The 26,549-nt window shown below is 45.3% G+C and overlaps 1 protein-coding gene across 1 annotated transcript in view; it reads right to left on the bottom strand.

Moving 5' to 3' along the window:
- Positions 1–26,549, bottom strand: part of LOC130695898 (muscle-specific protein 300 kDa-like) — a 64,643-nt gene that overhangs the window by 6,364 nt on the left and 31,730 nt on the right. The window contains 20 exon segments of the mRNA XM_059497344.1: positions 46–705; positions 784–972; positions 1,044–1,247; positions 1,322–1,636; positions 2,725–3,015; positions 4,710–5,045; positions 5,145–5,444; positions 5,512–5,844; positions 5,903–6,220; positions 6,285–11,723; positions 12,145–12,333; positions 12,430–12,840; positions 12,899–13,006; positions 13,501–22,197; positions 24,516–24,626; positions 24,722–25,084; positions 25,236–25,394; positions 25,454–25,600; positions 25,682–25,861; positions 25,941–26,249. Coding sequence (XP_059353327.1) covers positions 46–705; positions 784–972; positions 1,044–1,247; positions 1,322–1,636; positions 2,725–3,015; positions 4,710–5,045; positions 5,145–5,444; positions 5,512–5,844; positions 5,903–6,220; positions 6,285–11,723; positions 12,145–12,333; positions 12,430–12,840; positions 12,899–13,006; positions 13,501–22,197; positions 24,516–24,626; positions 24,722–25,084; positions 25,236–25,394; positions 25,454–25,600; positions 25,682–25,861; positions 25,941–26,249 — 19,059 coding nt within the window.

The following is a 26,549-nucleotide window of genomic DNA, read 5'->3' as shown; positions in this document are numbered from 1 at the left end:
TAATAAATAAATAACAAACGTAACAATTCGGAGCTGGATGCTTACTCTGTAGTGTTGAAGCAGTTCTGAAACAGCTTCGGTAGATGAAGGCAGTTCGTTCTCAGGTATCAAATCGCTTTGAACCGACTGAAGCTGTTGGCGGATACCTTCAACACCCTTCTCTAAATTCTGATACAGCCGGGCAACTCTCTCCAGGAAATCACGCCACGTTCGCAATCCCGCGTCTAAATCCGTTAAACGCGCGGCCGCTGATTTAAGATCGGCTCTAACTGTCGTGGCGCTTTCTTCTTCTCCGAGTTTCTCCAACAACTGACGAGCGGCTCTGTCAAGTTCGACTTGGACCCTCTGTCCCTGTCCGATCTTATCCAATAAAACTTCGACTCGGTGAAGCGCAGTCGGTAGTCCGTGCTCCTGGATTTGGCGGAGGACTAGGTGCTTGCGTTCTCTTTCGGCAGCGTCCAACCAGCTAAGAAGTTTGGACAGCGCAGAGCGATATTGTTCCCAAGCTAAAGCTCTGTCACTGAGGGCGGCATGACGTAGGCGGATACGCGTGAGGACCGCTCGATGCAAGCCCTGCAGGTTGCACGCAACTTTCGGCTCAATGACTTCTTCCGTGGTTTCAGCCGCTTCCACCTCCCGTGTTTCATTGCTGGATTGAGTCGAATGGAAGACTGAATGATGACGTATCAGCAGATTCTCGTGCAGCTATTGCAATTCAAAACAGAAAAACATTAGTGAAGATTTGCCATCGTTTGAACCTTATGATTAGACTCGGTCTTGTACCTCGCACAAATCACGATCTTCGCAGGTGGATAGGTATTGATCGGGTAGCGAGCGACTGAGGTATTTCTCAGCTTGGTCAAGATGGTCACGCCAAACTTGGGCTGTAGCCGACTCGTCGCAGCGATCCTGCAACTTGTTTAACAACCTCTCGTATTCGGCAAAAGTTTTTTGGAAAATCGATTCCCATTGCTACGAAAGGCAGACAATAGAACTCGTTAAGAACTTTAATGAATTTTCTCGCAATCACATGAGCATCGTACTTGTAGAGTGGTTTGAATGGTTAAGGTTGTAGCGCAAAGGGCAGCCTGCGGTCTAATCTCCACCACAGCAGGCAATTGCTCACTGATGGGTGCACTGTTCAGTTGCTGCTCCGTGGGGCTCAGCTGCAGCAATTGATCACGCAAAACAACCAACTGATCTTCGATGCGTTCCCCGGCAGCGTCTTCCTCCACGGTGCACAACGTCTGAGGTTTCCAGATAAAAATAATTAATTATATTTTGCAATCGAATGTGCTATGGTTTTCGCCAATGTCGTTACCTGTCGGGCGTTATTAATGATCTTTTCTGCCGAGAGGATTGTGCCGTTGCAATTGCTGAAGGCATTGCTCTGCCTCTCGGCGATATCGGCCAACACAGTCATGGACTGTTGTAATAGTTGTAGTTGTTGTGCGACATGTTCAGCCGTGGAAACCAGACTGACGGGCATAGCAGCCGAAGTGGCATCCGCGCCCACCATAGAGATGGAATTATCCACGACGACGGGACTCATGGCGATAGAACGGCCCAATTCACTGGCCGCTAATCGCCCACGTTCAAGACGGTCTTGCTGCACTAAGAGCTCTTCACCGATAGCCTACAAACAGGGAAGAAAACAATGGAATGTGATTATTTAAACATTGAAAACAGACGATGCACATTCCAATCGACTGGGCCCCGATTTCCCGGCGAGAATTTGGCGGATTCGACCGCAATGTCAGTGACTTTTGATTATTAGAAAGCCAACGTCGTGAGCATGTTCGTGTGCGACTGCACACGCACCCTATTTACGGTTTCTTTTCCTTCCTATATTGTTTAACAGAATCGAAAATGCGATAAGCAAAGCACCTTTTGTTTGCATCAGGCGATTTCAGATGATTGTGACTTACAACGTGTCAATTTGATTGCTCCACGATAGATAACAGTCATCCTACAAACTCGCGTGAAACTTCCGAAAGAAAATAACGAAGGGAATAAGAAAACAAACAAACTAAAACTAGCTTTTGCCAGGTATGGCTTCACTGCACGAAAAGATACGTCCCGTCGGGTTCAATCCGAGTTCGCGTGTGTCAATTGTCAAAAGTCGTCACGACAAACTAAACACACACGGCAGCGCAAAATAAATCTTGTCACTGACTGACGGCAATGAGAAATGTTCGCATAAACATTTGTTTTATCACATTGTGCTACGTCATTCCTTTATCACAAAAGGAATGTACGGTGTATAAATAACCGGTTAACAAACAACTGTGCTGCACCCTGATTTTCCACAACGACACGAAAGGGTCAGCAATTGTAGAGAGAGAAAAAAAAACAACGAGATAACAAAGATAACAATCAAAAAGTCGGGGATTTGTAACGGATCGGGGGACCTTAATGAGGTATCGTCGTGGATACCGGAAGGGTTGAGAATGCCTTTGGCAGTACAGACGGCGCCCCAACAGTAAGAGATAACGTGGTCTCACCATCACTACGAATCGATAACAACTACGGAGAAACCACGCACAAGAAAAAATGATGAGGGAGAAAAGAGAGAACAACGCTGATGGGATACGTCTTGCATCATTCATAGTTAACTTTCCCTACTATCCAACTAAACAGTTGTTTTTTGTGGTTATCTTTCTGTTTTTCTTTTCGTTTTCTGAACAATAAAGAAGAAGGAATAAAAAAACGGAAAGTTAATACCTGGATTTGTGCCAAGGTTTCCTCTTCTTCACCGGGTATGACGCTGCGTTGGCTCCAATCTATCTTAACTGAGCACCATTGTTGTATATCGTCCAGTTCGGCTTCGATGCCCATCCAATCGGCGGCTGCATGTCCGTAACAATGGGACAAACGTTCCAGAGATGATTCTAACTCTGTCCACTGCACTGCGATATCGGCCGCTGTTTCACCGGCTTGCGGTTCAAACGGTTCGGCTAACCGTCCTACTTCGCTCACTAAATGTTGATTGGTCGTCAGTTCCTCGTGTATGTTCTACAGAAAAAAACAAAACAAAGTGAAACAAACTTGATGAGTCTTCTCTCCCACGGGTCACAAAAACCAAACACACACAAACAGGTTTGCAGTAAGAAACACACACAAGAAAAGAACAACTTTGGTGAGAGCTCTCGCACAGCAGACCTCCCAGCAGTTGTGTTTACATTCGTCTGCAGTGGCTGGTGATGCTGCGTCGACTGCTTTACGCGGAAACAGCTGATCGACTCGAGATGTAAAAGGAAGGAGGGAGGGCTATTGACTACGCTCGTAACAGGACCTCTTTGGGTGAGCCTGCGCACATTTGACGATGAAAAATGAACAGCCCAAAAAGAATTAAACGCGACGACGATCCCATGTCTAGAAAGTTTTGAAAGATTGCCAGAATGATTTTTGATGAATTCCATTTCATGGTCCGTTGATAAATGGCTGGAATTTACGTCCTTTTTTTTTTGTTACTGTATTCTTTTTTTCTTTATTTTTGTTTAAATCGGAGGATCGTTTGGCCCACGCTTGCCTGTGGTTTATCGATTAGTTTTCATGCACTTGGTGGCACTACACAATCGCTGGCTTTCACGCTTTCCCCCCTCCCTACATTCGCGACATTGAGCGGGCGTCTATAATAAAATACGAGGAAAATGACGTAATCCGAACGGAAATGGGTGAGGTCGCACATGTAGGAGACAACTAACTAGCATGTAAAAGGATCCTTATCAATAGCTACTCAATGACTTTAAATGTTTTTGTTTTTTTTTTCTTTCCTTGATGCCTCTAAACTAACGAAATAATATGCATAATCCCGTGTGGTAGTGTACGATACCCTCTTTTAATTCGAGAACTTGATAACGATAAACGAAACTAAAAGGAACGCAGTGAAAAAAAAAAAAGGAAATTCTTTAAAGACGTTCCAGTCCGACCTTCTCCCCCGCAATTCGCTTGGAGCCACATGAAAATGCCATTTGACACCAAAAGGCAAAAAGATTTTAGAGGGGGGAAAGCAAAAACTAACCGAAGAGACGTCTGTTTAAACGTTGTAACTATGTCGGCTAAAATCAATAGACTTGGACTGTCACGAGAGCACCCTTCGTAATCTTTAACCCTTTTTTTCTTTTCTTTTCCCCTTTTATTTTACTGTTTTGGGAGGGAAATCGACCAGCTGTTGCTATTTCCGTCGGCTGACGAAATTTTCTTTTCATATATTTATACACGACGCGTGACTAACCCAACTTCTTTTTGTTGTTTCTTTTGGTCCCGGAACTTCTTTCTGGCAACACTCGGCACAACACGAAACGATGAAAATGGCACTTTGCCTTCTTTTCTCAGGAATGTAAAAATGACGCCTTCACCGAGAAAAACACTGGCTTTTTTGGGTAATATTCGTCACGAACGCCTTGCCCCCGTTCATGCAACCGAACGTGTGCCGGCGTCAGCCATTACTGAAATAAGCTGAGCAGACGACGCGATTATTCCATCCATCAACTAGCAGACGCTTTTCCACTTTTTTGCCGCGAAAAAAAAACATGATGGCAGCCAACTCAGTGGGAGGGCCGGCGGGAAAGTTCTACCACGACCCCAGCAAGGACAAAACAACAATCCGAAAAATGTAAACAGGTTTTCCACGTTGTGTGTTTCGGAAAGAGATAACGTTTTCCTTTGTTTACAGTTAGCGTATAAATCGTGATGGAAATTGTTACCTCTATCGATTGTTTTGCAGAGAGGAGGCGCTGCAGATCGACAGAGCCTTTGAGTGAGGCCATGTTGCGGGCATACTTGAGTCGCTTGATGAGGGACAGTACACGATTCACAGAATTCTCGAATAATCTCCAACGTTCCAGCCGATCGGCTACGGATGCCCGCGTCTGCTGCAACAGATCGCGAGATCGTTGTCGTGAGCGATCCAGCTGTAGAAGCGACTCCAAGAAGCTGGTCTCGTCTACGACGGCAGTCGCGCCATCTTTCGGGCAAAGTTCCAACTGACGCTGCAATTTGGCGGATTCGACGGCAATCGACTGCAGCTCACGTTCACTCTCCTGAAAAAATTCGGACGAAAATATACACCATGAAACTCCGACGTTAACGAATGGGCGGATACGGGGGCATATTTCAGATTTCTAACAATGCACGCATACCTCGCACAGCTGGGCTGCTTGTGCCAGCCACAGTGGATCTCTATAAATAGACGCCTTTTGTAGGCAGATGAAGACCTCCTGGAGACGGCGGGAGGTGGTGCTGTAGAACCGCTGGAACGAAATCATCCACTGCTGAACTTGGCGCAATTTCTCCAACCGCTGATGGATATCGTTCGTCATTTCCTTAGTCCTTCTGGCCAACACACCCAAATGTTCCGCCCGGTCTGCAGCCAGATGCGGATTGGATGCGCCGAGGGCGGATATCTCTTTCAGTTGCCATTCGGTGAAGTTGTACAAAGCCTGCAGAATGTTTTGCGGTTAATTTCAGATGAATAGTTTTAAATCGAAAGAAATAAAACTCATTTACTTGTAGTTCTTTCCGACGGGTTGTCGTTTCTTCAGGGCTACCATACTTGACGGGTAATTGATCCAATGCACTCTGAATTCTAGCGTGTGAGCATTCGATGCAAATCAATCGGTCTTCTAGCGGGATGTCTTCTTGCTGGGCTAGGCCTTGAAGTAAAGCTTTTTCGACACGTTGAAGCTCGCGATCCAGCTCAATCCAAGACTCGTCTATTTCTACGCAGAGTCGACGGTTTTCATCTTCATCCACAACGGACACGAGTGCAATGGCCCTGTCCAGCTGCATTTTCGCTTGCACCCACTCCTGTTGCTTTTCTTCAGCTTCAGTCCTTACCACCTAAACGATAAATACAGCGTTAAATTGTGCAACATTAATAAATAAATAATAAATTTACCCAATATTGCAGGCAGTCTTCATGGCTCACTCTCCCTCTCTCAGCTTTGTTTACTAACGTTTGCAGCTGGGCAGTCGCCTCCGTAAGCCAAGGTTTAATATGGGAAGCGAACTCCCTGAATTGGTTCCAATGTTCAGCAGACAGTAACAGTTGACGATGGGTAGCTCGTGTATCGTTGATCATCTGCTGCAATTGTACAATGCGTTCTTGGAATTTCGCTTCCAATCCACGATCCGAAAACAAGCAATCCAAACTTCTAGTGGATTCTACCAGCTGAGCAGCTACCGATCGATGATGTTCCATCGACTCCAGCACATCCTGGACATTAAAAATTATTTAATAAATTGAATGAGAATGAAAAAAAAAAATCCAATTATTGTACCTTAATGGGTTCTGTCAGATGCGCAAACATTTCACTTCGAATGTCGGAAATGTCTGGTATCTGAAGCTGACGGAACCATTCGTCTTCTTGGGCCCATTGCGATTCCAACAGATTCCAAGAAGCCAAAGTCATTTCGACAATCTCTTGGCGGTTAACAGCTCGATCTAATATGGCTCCAGCTTGAACGACGAGCTCGGCGTGAAGATCTTGGCACAGTGAACGAGTGTCCAGGTCGAGATGAGGTTCGAGGGTGTCAAGTACCTGCAAGAAATGGCTAAGACAGAACAGGAATCGCTGTCTTTTCTCCAATTCTTGGGAAGCTTCGGGTGGATTTCGAGCCGCCAATTTGCTATCAGACAACGCTTCAGAAAGCCGAACAATTTCGGCGAATTCTTGTAACGTTTGACGATATTCAGCCGTCAAGGCGGCCTTGTGTAGCAGGACGTTTCGTTCATCCCTCACCGTCTCTTCCACACTTTTGATTGTATCCAGCAGGGCGTACGCACTTTCGGGCATTTGATAGAAAGGCGTTTCCTTGACTAACTCGTGTCCGGAATGAAGCAATTGGGTCACACCTTCCAATCGTTCTTGTACTGCTGTTTCGATATCTTCGAGCTGGACAAGCTTTTCTTGACTGGGCAATTTTTCTGCCGTCTGTAACATTCGGAGTTGATGCATGAGCTCTTTAATAAGATCTTCTTCGTGACTAATTTGATCCAAATATTCAGCCCATTGACGTCGAATGTGTTCAATTTCACCTTCGCTTCGCTTCGTCACTTCGCTGATGGACTGCACTTGTTGTTTGAGCGATTTGACGCACTTGTGCAGCAATAGTTTGGTATCCTCGTTGACTACCTCGACTGCCATCTCTGTAATCTCTTCGAGCGTATTGAGACTCTCTTCAACAACACGGACTTCTTCACAGAGGCTTTGAATCTGTTCCGTTCGTCGTTCCATGCTCTTGGTTTGTTTGATGGTGTATACTCGGTATTCAATTGTATCCAACCATTCCGTGACTGTGCGGACTATGGTGATGACAATTTGTTGGATGACGACCACTTCACGGCGCTGCACAGCTGTTTTGAGTGCAGCCAAGTTGTCGTTCAATTTGACAGTGCGTTCTTCAACTGTTTCGTGAACAGTGACTTGGGTTACAGTTGCTAGGTAACGAACGCTAGACGTATGCGTTGAGGAGTCTGCACTTTGGCTCAATTGATCTGACAGCCGATTGTCAAGCAATTTTTGAATTTCTTGCCATTCGGTGTTGAGCTCCTCCTGTTGGGCCTCTTGGCCCATTGTGGCTCGATCCGAGACTAATCGAGCCACTTGTTCCAGAATTCGGGCGTCGTCTATCGGCGGTCCAGTTGTATTTTCGCCGAATGTCGGTTCCACCGGTTCGCGATGTTCCGTTAATGTGTTCCATTCATCTCCGCGTTCTTTCGTCGATTCTTCTTCTTGTGATTGGGAACGTTCTAAAGGATCGACATTGTTTTCGACGTCTTCGATCAGCGTTTCAATGTTTGACAGTTGTTCGACGATACCGGGTAAGATTTCTAAGATTTTCTCACCCATTTCGACCACTTTTGCCGATGGATCTACGACAATTTGTTGCTCTTCGTCAGAATATTCCAGTGGTTCAACAGAGGATTTTCCAATAACTTGTTGCTCCTCAGCCTCGACGTTCAACGTGTCTTGTACTGAGTATCCCATGGGTTCAATTCCAGAAGTTTGTTGTTCTACATTCTCTTTTTCCAGAGTATCCGGATCAAGGTCTTTCGTGGGTTCAACAGTTGGTGTTTCTACAATCTGCTGCTTTTGAGATTCTTCATCCAAGACGTCGGCATCATAGTTTTTCATGGGTTCCATTTCAGAAGTTTGTTGTTCTTCTACCTCTTCTTCAAAGGTATCTTGTTCGTGGACTTTGGAAGGTTCAACTAATTGTGTTTCAGTAACTTGTTGATCCTCAGCCACTAAGTTCACAACTAACGTTTCCAAAGTCTGTTGCTCCTCAGCATCTTCTTCAACGGTATCCTGCTCATGGGTTTTGAAAGGTTCAGTCTGTGATGCTCCAGTAACTTGTTGCTCTTCAGTCGCGACATCCAAGGATTCTTGCTCACGATATTCCACTGCCTCCGTTCCAGAAATTTGTTGCTCTTCAACCTCTTCATCCAGGGCATCCTGTTTATGATCTTCGGTCGGTCCAATCAGTGGCGTTCCGGTAACTTGTTGCTCCTCAGCCTTTGCATTCAAGGTGTCCTGTTCACGATATTCTGCGGCCTCCGTTCCAAAAGTTTGTTGCTCTTCAACCTTTTCATCCAAGGTATCCTGTTCAGGGACTTTGAATGGTTCAATAAGTGGTGTTCCAGAAATCTGCTGCTCTTCGACCTCTTCGTCCAAGATATCCTGCTCAGAATCTTTCGTGGGTTCAGAGGATTGCGTTACGATTGCTTGTTGCACTTCATCTTCTTTCTTCAACGTATCCTCACTTCTTTCCAAGGGGTCAATGAACGACGTTCCAGTAGCTTGTTGATCTTCGACCAGCGGTTCCTCTCCGTAGCCCACTCTGATCACTGTCACATTGGGCGACAATTCCATGTTTGTTATTTCCGAAATTGGAACCGTTTCCTGAAGCACGTCGGGTTCTAATTGAACAATCAGACTTTCCACATCAGCCAGCTGATTTTCTGATGTAGTGGATGGGGCATTATCGTCCACTTGATGTTGCTGCATCGTTTCTTCTTCTTCACCGATTGAATCGGGTTCCATTAAGGATGACTGTAATTCTTCAGCAATCCCTAAATCTTCTTTGACTTCCTGTTTCGTGTCTTCAGGGTCGACCATCCACCAACCACCGTCTCCTTGGCTTGACGATGATTCTTGATCTGACGATGAACTTGGATCAGCCAGTGCAGATTGCATTAAACTTTCCTGAATCATCCGTTCAATAGTGGGATGGGTTTCAACAGACTTGAAAACTTCTTCCACTAACTGTTGACTAAGCTGCTCCGCTAACTCAGTCGGCATTTTTTCATTAGAATCCCAGGTAACAGATTCCGTTGTTGACTCATCTTCTGTATCTACAATGTACATTGGGTCCAGAACATTTTCATCACTTGTTTGTTCTTCAATTATGTTTTGTGATACGTCTTCCACCTCAACTTGTGCGCTTCCGACTTCCAGATCGAGTAGTTCAATAGGACTGTCACAATTTTCTTGAACGTCTTCATTTGCCATTTGATTTCCAATTTCTTCGACGCTTTGTATGTCAGAAGGTACTGTTTCCTCTTGGATTGGTGTTGCTCTGGAAGAATCAACAGTGTCTATTCCTTGTAACGAGATAGTTTCAATTTCTTCCAAGGGTTCGCATGAAGCTGATTCCAGACGAGTGGTATCGGTAGAAGTCGATGAATTGGATGAAGCAGATTGAGGCCTTTCATCCTTGAAGTATTCATCAAATTGACGCTCGTCGTCTGGAGAGACGTTCCAGTCCATGTTATCAACGTCCGATTCTGTCTCATCTCCTACCGATGATGTCGTTGAAGATAGGGAAGTCTTCACTTTTTCTTTCGATTTTTCGTTGATTTTATCGGATGTCGTCGGAAGCTGGGGTTCATCTTTAACAGGTTCTACTGCTGCAATGTTTAGTTCAGTTGCTACTGGAACTTCAACCTTCGCTTCTGGCTCAGGTTCTATTTTAGATGAGTTTTCAGGAATCTGGGGCTGTTGCGAGAGTTCCTTCTCGTGATGATGCGCCTCATCGGATGGTATTTCTGCAACGATGGGTGTGGGTTCGGCAGAAGACACTGTTAACTCTGCAACGATGGGTGTGGCTTCGGTCGAAGACACTGTTAACTCAGCTTGGCTGATTGGACATTCATGACGATCGAGACTTCTTTCAATTTCTTCTTCCAGTTTTATTGGTTCATCTGCTCGTTTTTCTTGATGTTCCATCGTGGCCTCGTCTTTTTCAAAAATTTCAGACACTTTGACTAATGACTCCTCTTCAACAAGTTGCTGTGGTACTTCATCGACCAAGTCATGCTCTCCAATTTTTTCATTATAGGATTCTTCAATGACGTCTTCACGACTATCAGGAGTTGTTTCAATTGGGAGTTTGTCGTCCAGATTTGTGGGCTCGGCTGCTTGTCCTTCACGATGATCAACCTCGGCTTCGTCCTTCGCGAACGTTTCACCTTCAGACATTTCGACTAATGGTTTTTCTTCAGTGGGCTCCTGTTGTACTTCAGGCTCTGGAATTGTTTCAGTAGGTTCTTCAACGACATCTCCACCAATTGGCTCTGCAGTTTGTTCTTCCGTTATCATTGAAGGAGTGATTCTTATTTCTGTTTCTTGGACCTCGTCTCGAATTGCATGCTCGATATTTGGGTCTACCGTACGTTCATTTTCAGGTTCCATGGTTGTTCCAACCTGTTCGTTTGCAGCTTCTTCGCATACCACCATAGGCTCCGGCTGTGCATCAATCTGCAACTCGGAAATGACTTCAAGTTGAACTGCGGATCCCAACGATGGTTCATGGCTAATCTCAGTATCAAGATCTTTGCAGAGATTGGCTTCCCGTATCGGCTCGATTAGCATCTCGACGGTTTGACTGATTTCTGATTCTTGAAGTACGTCTTTAACGTCATGCTCGACTTCAGGTAGCTCTTTGCCATGTTGGATCGGCTTGTCATTATCATTAGCTTTTATACCAACAGGATGAAGCTTGGTACTATCATCGTGTTCAATTTCATGTTCTTCTTCATGTTCATGAAGGGTTTCAAAAGCTAAGCGAGGTTGATTTTGGGGAGTAACGTTATCATTGGAACTACAAAGTTCGATGACTTTTTCAAGACTTTGTGACTGTTCAACGAATTGAAGATTGTCGAGAACCTCGTGAATTTCAATGAATTGGTCGGGTGTTGGCCCAATACTTGCAGCTTCCCGATCATCATATTCGTCAGTAATGTCCGTAATCTCGACAGTGCTTTTACTATCATCTTTTTCTGTTTGTTGGTCATCGTGAAATTGGGGCTCCTCGACGATACCGAAGGGCGACGGTATACGAAAATATCGTTTTGGAGGAGTAAGTTCGGTTTCAACCGAAAGCGGATTAACTCCGCTCGTGGGTTCTTCTTCGATCTGTTCTTCCACAGATATCTCTCTGCCATTTTGCAGGATCGTTCGTCGAATGACCCGGACGGTTTTCTGTACGACGAATTGCGTGAACGACATTTCATTGTTGTCGTCTATTGAGCTCGTTTGAGCCGGTATAATTTTATGTTCGATCGGGTCATTTAGACGTAGTTCAGGGGCAGCGGTAGCCACTGGCGTGTCACTAGCAGTGACGGGCGTCTCAATAGCTGCTTCATGGTCGACATGTTGGGCAAGGAGAGGAGGACTAATGTCGACTTCTTTCTCCTCTAGCTCGAGCAGACATGCCTGAAAGTGGACGAGGGAAACGTTTGCTTTACACTTTGTGCAACGCCCAGCGATCGCAAAGAAGGTATGAAAAATGAAAATAAGAAAACAGGAAAAAAAAAAAGGAAAATAAAAACAGAAGGCGAAGAATGAACGAAAATGAGAAATAAAAAAAGCCCCGAATGACACCAACACCACATTTTGTGAAATTTCAGACATCATATGTCGACAGTTGTGTTGTATTGCCACTACACATCCCAGATATGGCTGTCATGACTAATCTAGAGCAGAAAGAAGAAGGCCAACGATTGGCCGGGTAAGACGGACAGGTAAGAGCGAACGAGAAGATGACCACCACCAACAACAGTTTAATCGTTAAGCAGACGCCTTTGTACTCTTGTCGAGGTCCGCAGTGGTAGACGACGACCATGACGAGTCATACCTGGAGAAGAAGCAGTCGTGAATGCAACTGGGCGCCCGCCTCTGCAAAGCTGCCTTGCAGGGCGACCAGGTGTTCGTAGAGCTGCGCCGCCAGCGGTTCCGTCTCGGTCACTGAGTGCTGCAGCGCCCCGCACCGCTTCATCAAATCCGCCAGCTGTTCATTACGTTTCACTATATCCTGTTCCAATTGCTAGTTAAGACAAAAGGTTATCATCCATCACAAGCTCTCTACCATAAGAGATATAAAAAAAGGGGATTTTGTTTGGTTAAAAAAAAAATAGAATACCTTGCTCGAATCCATTTCTTTCAGAACGGCACTGACTGAGGTGAATTTAGGTATTTCTGCTTTCAGTTGGCAATGAGTCACACTGACCCAATTGTCCAGGTCCAAAAGAAGTGCCTGGTACCGTAGAAGGTCTTCATTATCTTTGCTTTTGGTTTCAGCAGCATCCTGTTAAAACATGAAAAATACTCTGTAAAAACTGTGACTGGTAATAACAATTATGTCTAGTGTCCTTACTTCTAATTTTTGTTTGTATCGACAGGCTTGGGATTCCAATGTGATGTGACGAGTCCTGAGACTTGCTACGGCTGCTCGAAGGGAATCTAGTTCGGGATCTTCATCGGAAAGGTTCTTAATCCTATCGTCCAAATCAATCAACCGAGGCTCCATCTCCTCGAGAGATTCCATCACAGCCTTAAAAAAAAAATAGAAATAAATCCCTCAGAAAAGCAAAGTAAACAAATGAAAATACTTCAATCAATGGTAGGCGATCCTGTATCTGTTGGGAGTTGAACTGCTGAAGGTCTTTTTCCACTTGTTGCAATTGAGCCAACATTGCATCAAGGTCGGTGGATAGGTCCTTCTGAGAGTAAATAGTTCGTGATGAAATAAAACAATCGATCAAAAAGGGAGCAAGACGGCATGCCACACAGACCATGCCAGCAATCAATAACAAGCAACAAACATCAACAGCTGAAATTGTGTTAGTAGTTCCTCTGTAAAAGAACAAAAAACGATCAAGTCTTTTAAAGCTAACTGCTTTCAAACAGTTGAAGCAATTACGGCATTCCGCTCCTTTTTTAAGCAAGGAGTTTGGCAAAAACATGGCGGTCAATTCAAAACGCTATTTGGGATCAGTAGCTATTAGCAGTAAGGATCATGTCCCTCAAACCCATAGACTTTTCGCAGGAGAACTGATGGATTAGAAAAAGGTCAAATCAGCAATCCATGGCCAAGAAAAATTCGGTAGTTGACGGATGCAAGGCGAGCATTTTGGTCATAAAAAACAAAAACAAATGCAATTCTTATTGAAAGAGCAGCAGCATCATGGCGACCCAGAGGATGAATGCCAACCTTGTGTACGTTTTGCTGACGTTCTTCTTGTGATTCCCTGAGGCAAGTGCTTTCATCCGACCAGATGGCCCGATCTTGAGGCAAATCGATGTTGATGACGTTCTCTGTTGTTGGTAATCTACTACTACTGTTGGAGGACACGTCGGAGGTTTGGGGTTGAGGTATGGGACCTTTGGGATCGGATTCGGGTGATTGGCCATCGCGGCTTAGTTTCAAGCTTTCAATCTTATCATCTAATCGAACGGCGGCGCCATTTAAGCTTTCTTGCCACAATCTCTCAGCGTCGCTATACAACATCTTGTCCGACCAGTAAGATTCAACGACGGGGCATTTGTTTGTAACATCCTGACCATTTTCAATGGCTTCGGCCAGCTGAAGAGCTTCACGTTCCGACTCGGATTGACGCTTCGGTCGTTTACGTTCGACCTCTTTCGTTTGCTTCTCAGTTTTTACGACGACGCGTTTCGATTTACTTTCAGATTTCTCGTGCAATTCAGGCGGATGAGAGCTGACGTTCTCCACGTTCACGTAAGATGGCTCTGAGGGAAGGTCAGTAGGAAGGGAAGCTTCAGGGACAATTGCTTCAGCTTCAGTATCTTGTGATTCTGACTGAGACGAACGCCACTTGCGCCTACGCTTTTCACGACGACTGACGCATTCATGGAAACCATCCGGATCATCGCTATAAACCGGCTCTGGTTGAACCTCTTCACCAACGACTACCAGAACAGGGGTTTTGGTTGGGCGTGAAACCGCTTGTTCGACAACTGGTTCTGGATGAACGGTTTCCATTGCTGCCGCTTTTGAGAGAGCCACCATAGCCGCCCATGATAAAGGTTTGGCCACTTCAGGCGCTTTTTTCTCCGGACTTTCTCTGATAACCCAGCCGGAGATTACAGGAGTTTGATCCATGGTTGGTTCCAGTGCTTCAGCGGACGGACACGATGATTGTTCTTCTTGCAAAGCAGGCGGTACCCATTCTTGCACTGATTCAGGGATCAATTCTGGTTCTTGATTTGATTGGCAGACTTGTTCTTGTGGCTCGCTAACTGTTTGTTGGGGTACGATTTGTGAAGCTTCTTGTATTGGTTCTTGAACTGGTACGTGAACGACAGACTCATTCACGAGGCTTTCTTTTGCCTTCCAGCGGTTTTCGGCATCGCGAAGGAAAATGTAGAATGGATGGGGCCATGAATCGGCAAAGAGGTCATAATAGAGCTGAGGAGTTGTTTCTCCATGTTCGATAACCTCAGCTAATTCTAACGATTCTCTCTCAGATTCAGACAATCTTGCACGTCGCCTTCTCTGTTCCGTTTCTTTCAACGGGATTGAAGCTTTGGCCGTTTTAGCTTTACGTTCCTTCGGACGGACAGGAAGAACATCATGGACGTCTTCATCCGATACATCTTCTTCTACTAGTTTTATAGGTGCGGATGTCACGGGGACCTCAACAGCGACAGGTTCAGAATCGACTGGCTGCTCTTTCGGCTTATCATCGACAACAAGCGGAACTGATTCGATATGTTCTTCGTCAGTGGTGTAATCTTGAGATTCAGAGTGAGACGATCGCCATTTCCTACGACGTCTTTCGTTGCGTCCCACAAATTCAGTAAATGAATCAGGATCGGTTTCAATTGGAACTGGCTGTTCACCATCTCCGACGACGATCAACGTCGGCAATGGGCGTTTAGGACGCACAGGTTCTTCAACAACATCTTCATTGGATTCAGTAATTATTGGTTTGCTAGTGGCAACTACAGTCGCCCAGCTAAGTACCGACGGATGTTTAGACTCAACGGGCTCTTCAATTTGTTGAACGATTCCGGGGAACTGCGGAGTAACTTCGGAAGCTCCGGTTGTTTGGGCAGACTGTTGTAAGGTTACGGGAAGGTTTTCATAAATGGGAACAGTCGATTCGATAATTTGGGATGGCTCGCTTTGGACCAATTCGACTTGAATCACATCAGAAATAGATTCGGAAAGTTCGGTTGCCTCCGGCGATTGTTCCAACAGATGTTCAAGATCTGGAAGTTTCGATTCCGTAAGTTGGGTCGGTTCGCTTTGGATAGATTCCACTACTTCGGGAATAACAACGGAAGCTTCGATTGTTTGAGAAGATTGTTGCAACGCTGCCCACAGATTTTCAGATTTCGATGTTGTATCTTGAGGCCATGAATCGTTATGAAGGTTTTGATACAGCACTGGGATTGGATCTCCATGTTCAATGGCCTCAGCCAAGTCCAAAGATTCTTTTTCTGATTCAGAAAGTCTCGCACGACGTCTTCTTTGTTCCGTTTCTTTCAATGGAATTAAGGCTTTTGGTGTTTTAGTTTTGCGTTCCTTAGGACGAGCTGATGGAACATCATGAACTTCTTCCTCGTCGGATTCTTCTTTTTTCACAACATCTGTGGATGAAGGTGTAACTGGATCCTCAGCGATGGTTTCGACAGGTTCGGATGCTGGTTGCTCTTCAGGTTTGTCTTTTACATCCAATGAGACTGATTCGACGTGCTCTTCATCTGTCGTGTAATCTTGAGATTCAGACTGAGATGATCTCCATTTCCTGCGACGACGTTCGCTACGACATACAAATTCGGTAAATGAATCCGGATCGGTTTGAGCAGGGAGTGGCTGTTCGTTCTCTCCAACCACGATCAAAGTGGGCAACGGACGTTTGGGTCTCACTGGTTCTTCTTCCTCTTCTTTTGTTTCTGTAATTACTGGTTTGCTGGTGGCAACCACAGTAGCCCAACTGATAACTGATGGATGACAAGGTTCTCCTTTAACCGTTTCCTTCTCTGAATCTTCAATTAATTGAGGGACTTCACCTTGTTGTGTGGTTTCATCCGGTACAGCTTCAACCAAGAGAACCTGTTCTTTCTGTTCTTCAGCTTCTTGGCATGGTTCAACGGTCTCAAGATTCTTTTCCAAAGCTTCTGGTTCAACCAATTGGGTCTGTTCCATGTCTTTTTCAACTGTTTCATTTGGCTCATTTTCTCCAGTTTCCGCGGACGGAATTGCTTCTGAAGGTTTTTCAGTTTCTTCAATATTCTCTTTATTCGGAGCTGATTCATTTGATTGGTATTCAACAGTTTCTGGAACTTCAGCCACCGTTTTTTGTTCTGACGATTGTTGCAAAATCCACAAACATTTTTCAGAACTGTCCAAAGAAGACGCTGAACATTTAGGCCAGGAATCCAAATAAATGTTTTTGAGGTTATCATCCTTTTGCGGCCGGACGGAGGGAATTGATTTGTTCGCAGCAATAGCTTCAGCTAGTTCCAGGACTTCTTGTTCAGACTCTGAAAGGCGAGAACGTCTCTTTCTTTGCTCCAATTCGCGAACTGATTTGGCCATCTTCTGCACTTTGGATCGAACAACCACTCGAAGCGGCTCGGCCATTTCTTGGTCCGATTCTGAGCTGCTGTTTTCAGCCGGTGATGGAGGAGGAACTGGTTTGACGGCCACAACTTCCTCAACCGCAATAGTGGAAGGAACAGGCGCTTCCGATGGAGTTTCAACGTGTTCCGTGTCTGATGCGACATCTTGCGACTCAGATTGCGATGATCGCCATTTCCTCCATTTCCTTTCCTTCCGTCCAATGTGAAATCCTTCCGGATCGCATGGAACGTCGTGATGTTCTTCTTCACCTACAACTATCAAGGTAGGTAGCGGCCGAGGCGGTCTCGGAGCCGGTTCGGGCTCAGGAGTCGGTTCAATTATTTTTGGTTTGCCAGTTGCTACCAAATTTGCCCAGGATGTGGCCTGGTTTGCTGGAACGCTAATGGCTTCCGGCTCTTTTACTGGTTCTAAACACTCATCGCCTGGTGCATCGAAACTAACTGAAGATTCTTCAAAAGCTGGGGTTGTTTGTTCCAAATCTTTAAGCTCAACATCTCCAGTCACAGTTGAAATTTGTTGTTGTAGCTTTTCAGAAGCTTCTGAAGTAATCAAAGGTTCAGCTGAGGTTGGCATGTCAATAACAATTTCATTTGGCTTCGATTCCACAGGTTCCATCGACTCTGTTTCAACATCTTCTTCTTGGACTGTCGATTGAGATAACGTGTCATCTGATGGTACAGTCACTTCTGCTGGTAGAGTTTGCAAAAGAGTTTCGGTTACAACCACAGAAACTGATTCAATCTCTGTTATGAGTTCTGTCGGAGTTTCGCGTAACTCTGAATCAGGTGAAGCAATGGACAATAAGACGGGCGTAGAAATTCCAGATTGGAATCCATCATCTTGGGTGCATTTCGTTCTGTGCTCATCATCAGACGTCAACGTAGATTCAGAAACGGGCAAATCCGATCCAACGCTTAGTGGACTCATTGGTCCATGATGTTCTGCCATGGAAAGCGCATCTGAAGATGATTCAGACACCCTCGGTGGATTACCCGCTACAGCAGGAATAGGATTGCGCCTCTTCTTCTTCTTCTTCTTCTCCCGAAGACGCCAATAAACTTCGACGTCTTCATCATCGGCTTCGCCTCCTGTTTGCGATTCAGATTTTGAACCTTCTTCCATGCTTTTAGCAGCGGCAGCAGCTTTCTGTTCTTCTGTACCGAACGATTCGGACAGGTCAGTGCTGTGAGCCTTAACCAATGGCGAAGCAGGGGTCGATTTCAACGCAGTTGAGAGATTGCGAGGGTCTAAACTGAATGTGCGACCGAGTGGCGAACGCTGGCGCATCCATTGCGGCGATAAGACGACATGATCCGCATCGTCAAAACCAAACGGGCTTGACGGGGCTTTACAGTCGCTACCTGGTGAGCTTATTGAAGTAACTTCAGGTGGTGTTTCAGTTAGCAATGGCACTGATATTACGGCCGATTGTGCCGTCCCAGTTGTCGTTGGATGAGCTTGAGTCTCTGCTGGAAATGGTTCAGTTGGTAAGGCTTCAACAGCGGCTGAGACTTGAACAGTGGCAGGTGTTTCAATAACAGGTTCTTCCGGTTCTTCGAGGAGAGCTTCAACAATGTCCACCATTTGCTCTTGGCTTGGTAATTCCTGTTCTACCGCTGGAACATACATTTTCGTGGTAGGAGGTTCTTCCATCGTGGCTAAAGTAAGGCTTTCCTCTTCACGTTCCTGCATCGCTGGGATAGGGATGGTAGAAAGAGGTAAGCTCAATTCGGATTCGTCTGCATATTCTTCGTCTGCTAGCGAAACCTGACGAGCTAAAATCGGAAGTTGTTCCGCTGTGATCATTTCTACCGGCGGTGAATGCGTTATGGCAGATATGCAAGTCAAGATGTCGACTCCGGCCGTCTCAGTGTTGAGAACAGAAGATTCAGTGTTTTGTTCCAGTTCTCCGATTGTTTCGCTGTTATTAAAAATCATTGCCGATGTGATTTCCAGTGCGGCTGGCTCTAAATCAATCGATTCAGTAGCTCTAAGTAGCTGATCGCGTGTTTCATCCGCACGTACCTCGAGTTCTTCCGGCTGAAATGGGACGGTACTAGTGGCCGAGATTTTACGAAGAGTGACCCGAACTTCGAGTGGCAAAAGAGTCATTGCGGCAGCTGGCTGACTGCCGAGAGGGAGCTCTTCTGTCGTTTCGATAGGGATCTTCTCATCACTATTCTCTTCGGCCACATTTAACGCTCCTAAGATGCTTTCAGATGCTGGACTTTCTTTTTCAACCCGTTCGGCTACTGGTTCCGTTGGACAGGATTCTTCCTTCTTCTGAACATCAGCAACTGGAACACATTCTTCTTCCTCTTCGTATATTTCTGGACATACGTGCGATTCAAATACGGAAGCTGTTTCCGTGAACACGTCTTCAAGTATTTGCAGATCTAGGGTTCTATGCCCTTCAATCGGACCGGGACTTGTTGCCAAATTTTCCGTTTCCAAAACGACGATATCATCACTCATAGCATCTTCCATTAGACTTTCGACATCGGCCACCATATGACCAACAGATTCAAGACCCTGTGAGTTCAACACGACAAATTCCGCTTCATTTTCTGGAGCAGGTTCAACAGGATCGCAAGTGTTTTGAGGTTTAGCTTCCAGACTAGCTTCTTCCTTCTTCACCTGGGTTTCCACAACAGGTGCAGGTTCGCATTTGTTTAAGCTTTCTTCATTGAAACTGACCGCTTTAGCTCGTTTAATTCGATCGCGGCGCTGCTTGTGAGTAGATGAATCAGGCGATCCAGAGCTTGAAGTAGCAGAATCGCATCCAGTGCTGGCCTCTGTTAAAGGTTGAGGTGAACTTTCTGGTTTGACATTTGATTTATCCGGATGTCCTCCGCTAACAGAAGCAGCTTTCTTTAATTTCTTTTCTCTTTTCTTAGGTTCCGGTACTTCCAAATTAACGGACTGGACTTTTTGAGGCTTCTGTTCGGGCGCTTGGACTTCCGGAATCTTTACTTCATGAGATGGAGTTCTCCTCATTTTCGATTTTTTAGTTCTCTCTAATTCCGAAATTTCACGCAAAGCTTTTTCAATTTCATCTTCATCCGGTACTTTGGAAGACTTCCTTTTCTTCTTTTTCTGCAAATGTTTCTTTTTCTTCTCAGTGGCAGCTTCGACTCCAGCCACTTCGGCATCGCTGTCAGAATCCTGAGAACGGCTGCTGATCAGCTGTTCGATATCTTCCGAGCTAATGCCGTAGAATGTCATCATGGCTTTCGTCATTTCAGGTTCGGACGTTGATGGATTACCTCCAGGTGATTTACTACGTGCTGGACTCGGCTCTGGTGGCATCAGCGTTTCTTGAGGTGATGCTTGAACAGATGTCCATTCCTTGTCCTCATTAAAACTAGCGTTACGAGCTTTTTTCTTCGGACGAGTCTTAGCCTCCATCGAGCGTCCAGGAAGAGTCGCCAACTTAGATGTACCGTGAGGCGATTTGGGTTTGGAAGACGAAGGATCTTTTTCGCGAACATCGAAACTCTTGGATTTGGATCCTTTCGAAATGCGTTGACGACTGCGAGGCTCACGAGGCTCAGAAACGCCTCGTTCTGGAACCGAAAGTCGTGAAGGACTTGGAGCTGAATCAGTTGCAGCTTTATCGCTAACATTAGGGATAGCAGTTTGTGAAGGACGTGGAGAAGATGATGTGCATCCCGATCCAGCAGATCCCGATGAATCCCTTCTGTGTGGTGATTCGGCCGGCTCTCTGAGTCCAGCAGCCAAGATCTGAGCGTACGATAGCTTAGTTACATTCGTGGCAACGGGTTTGGTAGTTTCAACAGGTGCATCAGCTGTTTGTTGAGGTGCCACTTGGACCTCGGGTTCTTGAATTTGAGGAGCAGGTGGAGTTGGAGTCGATGTCGTAAACTCTTGTCTTGGTTGTTCGACATTAAACGTGAAATTCTGAGCAACATTGACCGTCTGCTGGATGGGAAAAGCAGGCAGGGGGTAGGCTACAGGTAAATTACCATACTCCAGCTGAGCGTAAGCTTGTTGAAGAGCCATCAGGTCAAAATTGGCAGCAAAAACAGCTTCAGCATCAGGTGCAGATGCGTATTGAGTTTCAAAAGATAGATTGCTAGGTCGGAACATGGATTCTGCATATCCAACTTGTTGTTGTTGTTGTTGTTGGATTGGTTCATCATAGACTGCATGTGGCACCCAGCTGGCATCTACAGTTGTTTGAGCTTGTTCTAGAACTGCTGGACTGGGTTCTTCAATGACTTCAGGTAGGGCAGTTTGCTGAGTGTGATCTTCAACTGGAACAACGGCTTCATCGGCCATGTTAGTGTCGTCGATACTGTCTCCGCCATAACGTTGCAGCTGTTCTTGTTTTTGTTGTTGTTGTTGCGGACTGTCGACGATGCCAGTCATTCCCCTTTGATGGTGAGGAATGTAATGGCCGCGCAAGATATCGGCGTACGACGGCCCACCCGATCCTGGCATCCATAACGGACTGCGAGATCGTTTCTCAGAATCGGACGGTGGAGATAAATTCGACGAACTGCGACGTTCGGTTGTTGCCACTTTTGGCCGCGTTCCAGTTTCTTGCACCATCTTAACTTCTTCGATGACTGGCTCTTCTTGAACGTCCAACGATTCGGCCGGAGTTACTGGCGGATGCCTGTCTTGGCTGCCATGTTTGTTTGATTCCTGATCAATCGATCGTTTTTGTTTACTTCCAGCGGCTCTACGACGTAGATCGCTGCGACTAGGATGTTTCGTTTCAGCAGTCGGATCGTCGGATTGGACAAGTTTTTCTTGTTGTTGTTGTTGTTCCCAACGAGATCGTCCAGGAAGAGTTTCTTGATGCACTTGAATTTCAATTTGAACTGGTGGCTCAACGATGTGCACCGGTTCGCTAACTGGTTCCACCAGTTCTGCGTGGCTTTCGAACGTCGTCTGGCGAGACACACTGGGGCTCCTCCTTCCAGCAGCGATGTCGGCGTAAGAGAATTTCTCCAGCGTCAGGAGAGCCGAGTTTTTAAGAGCCGCTGCGGTGGTCGAGGTGCTGATCGTTTCCCTAACGGGGCTTTGAACGTCATCGCAGCGGGGTGTAGGGATCGATTGAGCAACGGTGGAGGTCTGTGAGACTGGGAGAGGAAGGGCGGGGCGGTTGGGTTCCATCGGCGCACGGAATTGCCAGTCGGCAGCTGCTGCCATCAGGGAGCGTTCGATTCCGTCATCCGCCAGTGTCAAATGGGGGTCGATTTCCGTCATACGCATTCGCAGTTGTTGGATTTGCTGGCAAACGGCGCATTGATGGGCCTGCAATGCCTACACACGGACAGGCAGAGCCGTGTAATCAAATTTGATCATATGTCTCTCTATCGTTTTTTCTTTTTCTTTTTTGGTTTCTCATTTTTTTTTTGGGGGGGGGGTTTCAAATAAAAAAAAACAAAAAGACACTAGGGCAAAAAAAAAAAAAAAAAAATTTTTTAAAAAGCAACTGGGAAACGGATCTATTTTTTCTTTCTTGCTTTAATTTTTTTCGCTTTACAGAAAATTTGCATCTTGCTATGCTTGTTAAAGAATTGGCTGAAGGACTGATGGCTGGCGTCATTTCATCATTGCGATACCACCACCATTTTTTTTTCTTGGTTTTTGTCTGTTTCGTTCAGAGTGGATGTTAAGTTGTATGTAAAAGTGAATAGGAAATCGCCACGAGTCTTTTGTTTGGCTTTCCTTTACGTCATCGTCAGACTATGACGTCATTTTGTCCGCTAAACGTTCGCTAACGGTGTTCAACACATTGGGGGGCGAGAAAGGCTACGTGATTATGTACATTTGTCAAACGCCTTCTCGATCGTTGAGAAAAATAAAATGAAACGTTTTTCTTTTCTTTTCTTTGCCAAGGGAGGGCGTTTTTTTTTCTCGAAACTTTGGAAATCGTGTTTCTCTTTTTCGATGAATTTTTGCTGAGCGGTTTTTTTAAAGGACATTTTGAATAGCGCGAGCGAGAATAGAGATGTACAAAAAGGGAGAGCAACAATGAGAGTCAGCGATGATCTCTCTCCTATAAGGTTTCCAGCGGATCGACGTCTGGACTCCCTCTTTGCATAAGCAGTTTGATGCGTTCGTTGCGGGCGGTGATTTTGGAATGAAGGACCTTCAAGCGCTCCCGAAACACCTGAACGAGACAACCGCCACATCCAATCATGGATGGTAGTGCCAACGCAAGACAAGAAAGCGAGCGACACGCAAACGGGAAAAAAATAATTCAAAATAAAGAATATCCATAAGTGAAGAGAGCGAGAGTGACAGAGAGAGAGAGAGAGAGAGAGACCAAATAGAATCGAGAGATTGGATGACGGGCAATAAAAACGATGGATGGAACGGGATTAGGAATGTTTGGATAAGGAAAACAAGGTTGTGTGTTTTTTTGGAGAAAATAAAAATAACAAAAAGAATCAGAACCAATGTGAGAAACACATTTAAACCAGACTAAAAAAACAAAGTAAAAAACGAACTTCTCCCGAAATGAAATCCGGAAGAAATTGAAAGCCAACTACAACTTCAAAAAGAGAGAAAAAACAAATGCAATGCAAAAATACGAAAGGGGAAATGGGAATATGGTCACCGCAGACCCCCCCACAAAACACACCTGAGCGGTTCCAAAAAAACATTGAAGCCAAAAAAAGCGAAGCGTATTTTTATTTGAAAGGGGATGACTGAAAGCAAACAAAAAGCGTAAGTACTCGCGTAGTTGTGTGTTGAGTGCTGCGTGTGATGGTGGTGGTTTGAACTTTTAATTCGCTTTCTACGAACAACTTTTTTTTTTTTGGAAATCAAGTCGACTGATTTGCTTGGGAAAGAATCTCTCTTGTTGACAAGGACCAATCGTGAAATGTTTTTGATTTTTTTTTTTACTGGTGGAGGAAGACGCTTTGATGAAACGACAGGCGTAGCCAACGTCCAAATGAGATGCAAACAGCCAGGATGTTTTTTTTTTTTTTTTTTGGCAAATAAAATTAAAGAAAGAACAAAAAAAAAATGGCCGTTTTCTAATCGGCGGAACATAATTTTTTTTTTTTTTTTTTTTTTCATTGCTAATTGTGCATGATTATGTTTCACGGCGTCGATCAGTTTTTGGTAGAAATTCAAGAAGAGAAACTAGTTAAAACAGAAAAATGAATAAGCTTTTTGTTGTAAAGAAAAAGAAAAATAATCGTAGAAATTCGGTTAAATGTCAATTTAAAAAGAAGAAAAAAAAACTTAACTTAAAAATTAGACAGAATGTTACCACAATGAAAATTAACTTAGAAGAGAAAAAAAGCTTAAAAAATGAACACATAGCTACGGGTGTCGCTCCATCAAACCATATATCCGACAACTCAAAAACAAGTCGACTGAGGACTTTATGCAAATGTTAAAAAAAAACAAAAAAAAACAGGCCTTGTGCGCAAAACATTTACGTCATTTCTGTTTGTGAGGGACGGATAGAGGGGAATACGAGTTGAGCGTCAAAGTGGACTGAAAACGTAAAGGGGATCAAAAAGGCTGACCTTGCGGATAATTCTTTTAAACGTAAGGGGAAATAGAAGAAGGCTTTTTTTTCCGTAAGTGTACTTAAGTAATAAAGAAAATGCACTTACGTTTTGTTCGGCAAGAGCCTTGTCGCGATCCAGCGGTGAGTAAGCCGGACTGGACACCAAGCGCAGTTGCTGATCCACCTGCACTACCTGTGCCCGCAATCCTTGGATCTCCTACGATAATTTCATTTCAATTACACCAACGGTAGTTGCGATGCCGTCCACCTGTGTAGCTCCCCATCACCACATTAAAGCAAATCCTGACGTACCTGTTGTAGCTGGTCAAGCTGGATGACGGCCGCTTCCAGCGTTTTAGATTGCTGATTGATCTCGGACAAGAGGGCGTCCAGCTGCTCGATGAGTTCTACGCTGCTGTGGACGACATCTGGTGATCCGGTGACTCCCGAACGAAAATGCACCTGCAACTTCTCGATGGACATGTTGATCTTGGTCTTTTGGATCGTCACGTCGCCCAGCATTTTCTCCCTCAGTGACAGTTGATCCCTCAAGGGCCGTTTCTTGTTCAGCGGCGAGTCCAGCGTCTGTCTGGCCTTTTCCAGCCAGGCTTTGACGTCTTTCAGCTTCTTTTCGCATTGCTCCCATTCCTCCGTCATCTCCTGAAGTAAGGCACTCTGCTCGTGAAAAGAAAAAAAAATGCAAAGGTGACGATAAGTTTCGATTGGTAAAAAATCAATGGCAAATTGCCATTGTTCCAGTTCGTTGGCGCTACATCGGCTTGACGGTGTTATCTAGATTGATAATAAAAATGAAATATTTTCGAACCCTTTCTTGCAACTGGGTTTCCACTTCGGTTTTGCTCTGCTCAGCTTCGGCCATCTGGTCCGCCAGGGCTCCGACGCTGGACACTTGCGAGATGCGTGACAGTTCCTTGCCCATGTCGCTGACGTTCTTCGTGGCCACCTTGCAGCTCTTTACGGCCATCTATTTAAAAACCGTTAATTTCTCTCGTTGAATTATTTAGAGTAATAGACAATTAGTACGTTGTAATCCTGGGATTTTTGGCGAGCCTGAACCAAGCTCGTCAAATGAAGCGGCTCGGCCAGGAATCCCTTCTTCTCTTCAACCCAGGCGACAACGAGCGAGTGGAGCTGTAAAAATCGCTGCCACGAATCGATAGAATCTCCGACCTTGAAACGAAAAACGTAAAAAAAGAAATGAGAGGGGAGGGGAGGAACGTTTGGGAGCAAGGCTCAAAATAGGATCGGTGCCTGGAGCCTCTTCTCTTCGAGCCAAGAACGAACTTGCTGCAATTGATCCGTCAAGTTGGACAGAGTCGTGCGCACCAACTGTTGCTCGTGCTCGTCTCGTGTCCTCTGACAAATGAGTTGGCCATGTCGTGAAACGCGGTCCATTTGATCCGTAATTAAACCAATTTCACATTGTAATTCCTGGTGGATTTTTTAAAATCACGCAATAGAAATTAACAAAATTATTCAATTCGAATTTTCTCCGGATTTCAAGGCGAACCTGTAGGAATTCTTTGAGCGTTTGCGGCTCGAGATTTCGGTCTTGGACGCGTCCCTCGGCCTGGCATATCCAAGTTTGGACCTGCTCAACGTCTCGGTGGTACTCGTAGCGGACGGTGCGGGCCCTCTTGGCTTCATTCTCCTTGTCCTCCATGGCGGCTAGGACCTTCTCGCTCAGCAATTCCAAAATAGCAACGTGCTTGTCCACTTCGGCCGGCTTGGCCTGATCCAGCTGCGCGAATCGCTGCGACGCCGCTAGTGCCAAAGCACGAACGCCTTCTTTGCAGCTCAGAGAACGTTCACGCAAGCTCTGTCACGCAAAATAATTAAAAAAAAAAAAAATACCAAACACAATCAAATATGGAAGCACTCGAAACGGTAGAAACGCACGCAGAACACACGATTTTTTTTTAATGGATTAAATAATTAAAATTAGCGAAGGGCAAAAATGGCAACGCTCGATAAAGGGGCTGGGTAGGGGCAGCCAATCGATAAAGTCGTGGCCACTATTGGCATTCCTTTTTGCCAAATAAAATGAATGCGCAGTATTTCGGCTCACTCGCTTTGAAACTCTAAACAAGAAATCAAGAGACAATAAGAATAGCGTCAA

This window comes from Daphnia carinata, chromosome 10, assembly GCF_022539665.2.
Source record: "Daphnia carinata strain CSIRO-1 chromosome 10, CSIRO_AGI_Dcar_HiC_V3, whole genome shotgun sequence".
In the NCBI taxonomy this organism is placed as follows: Eukaryota; Metazoa; Arthropoda; class Branchiopoda; order Diplostraca; family Daphniidae; genus Daphnia; species Daphnia carinata.
The sequence above is the reverse complement of the archived record's forward strand: the minus strand, read 5'-3'. Positions and strand labels throughout refer to the sequence as shown.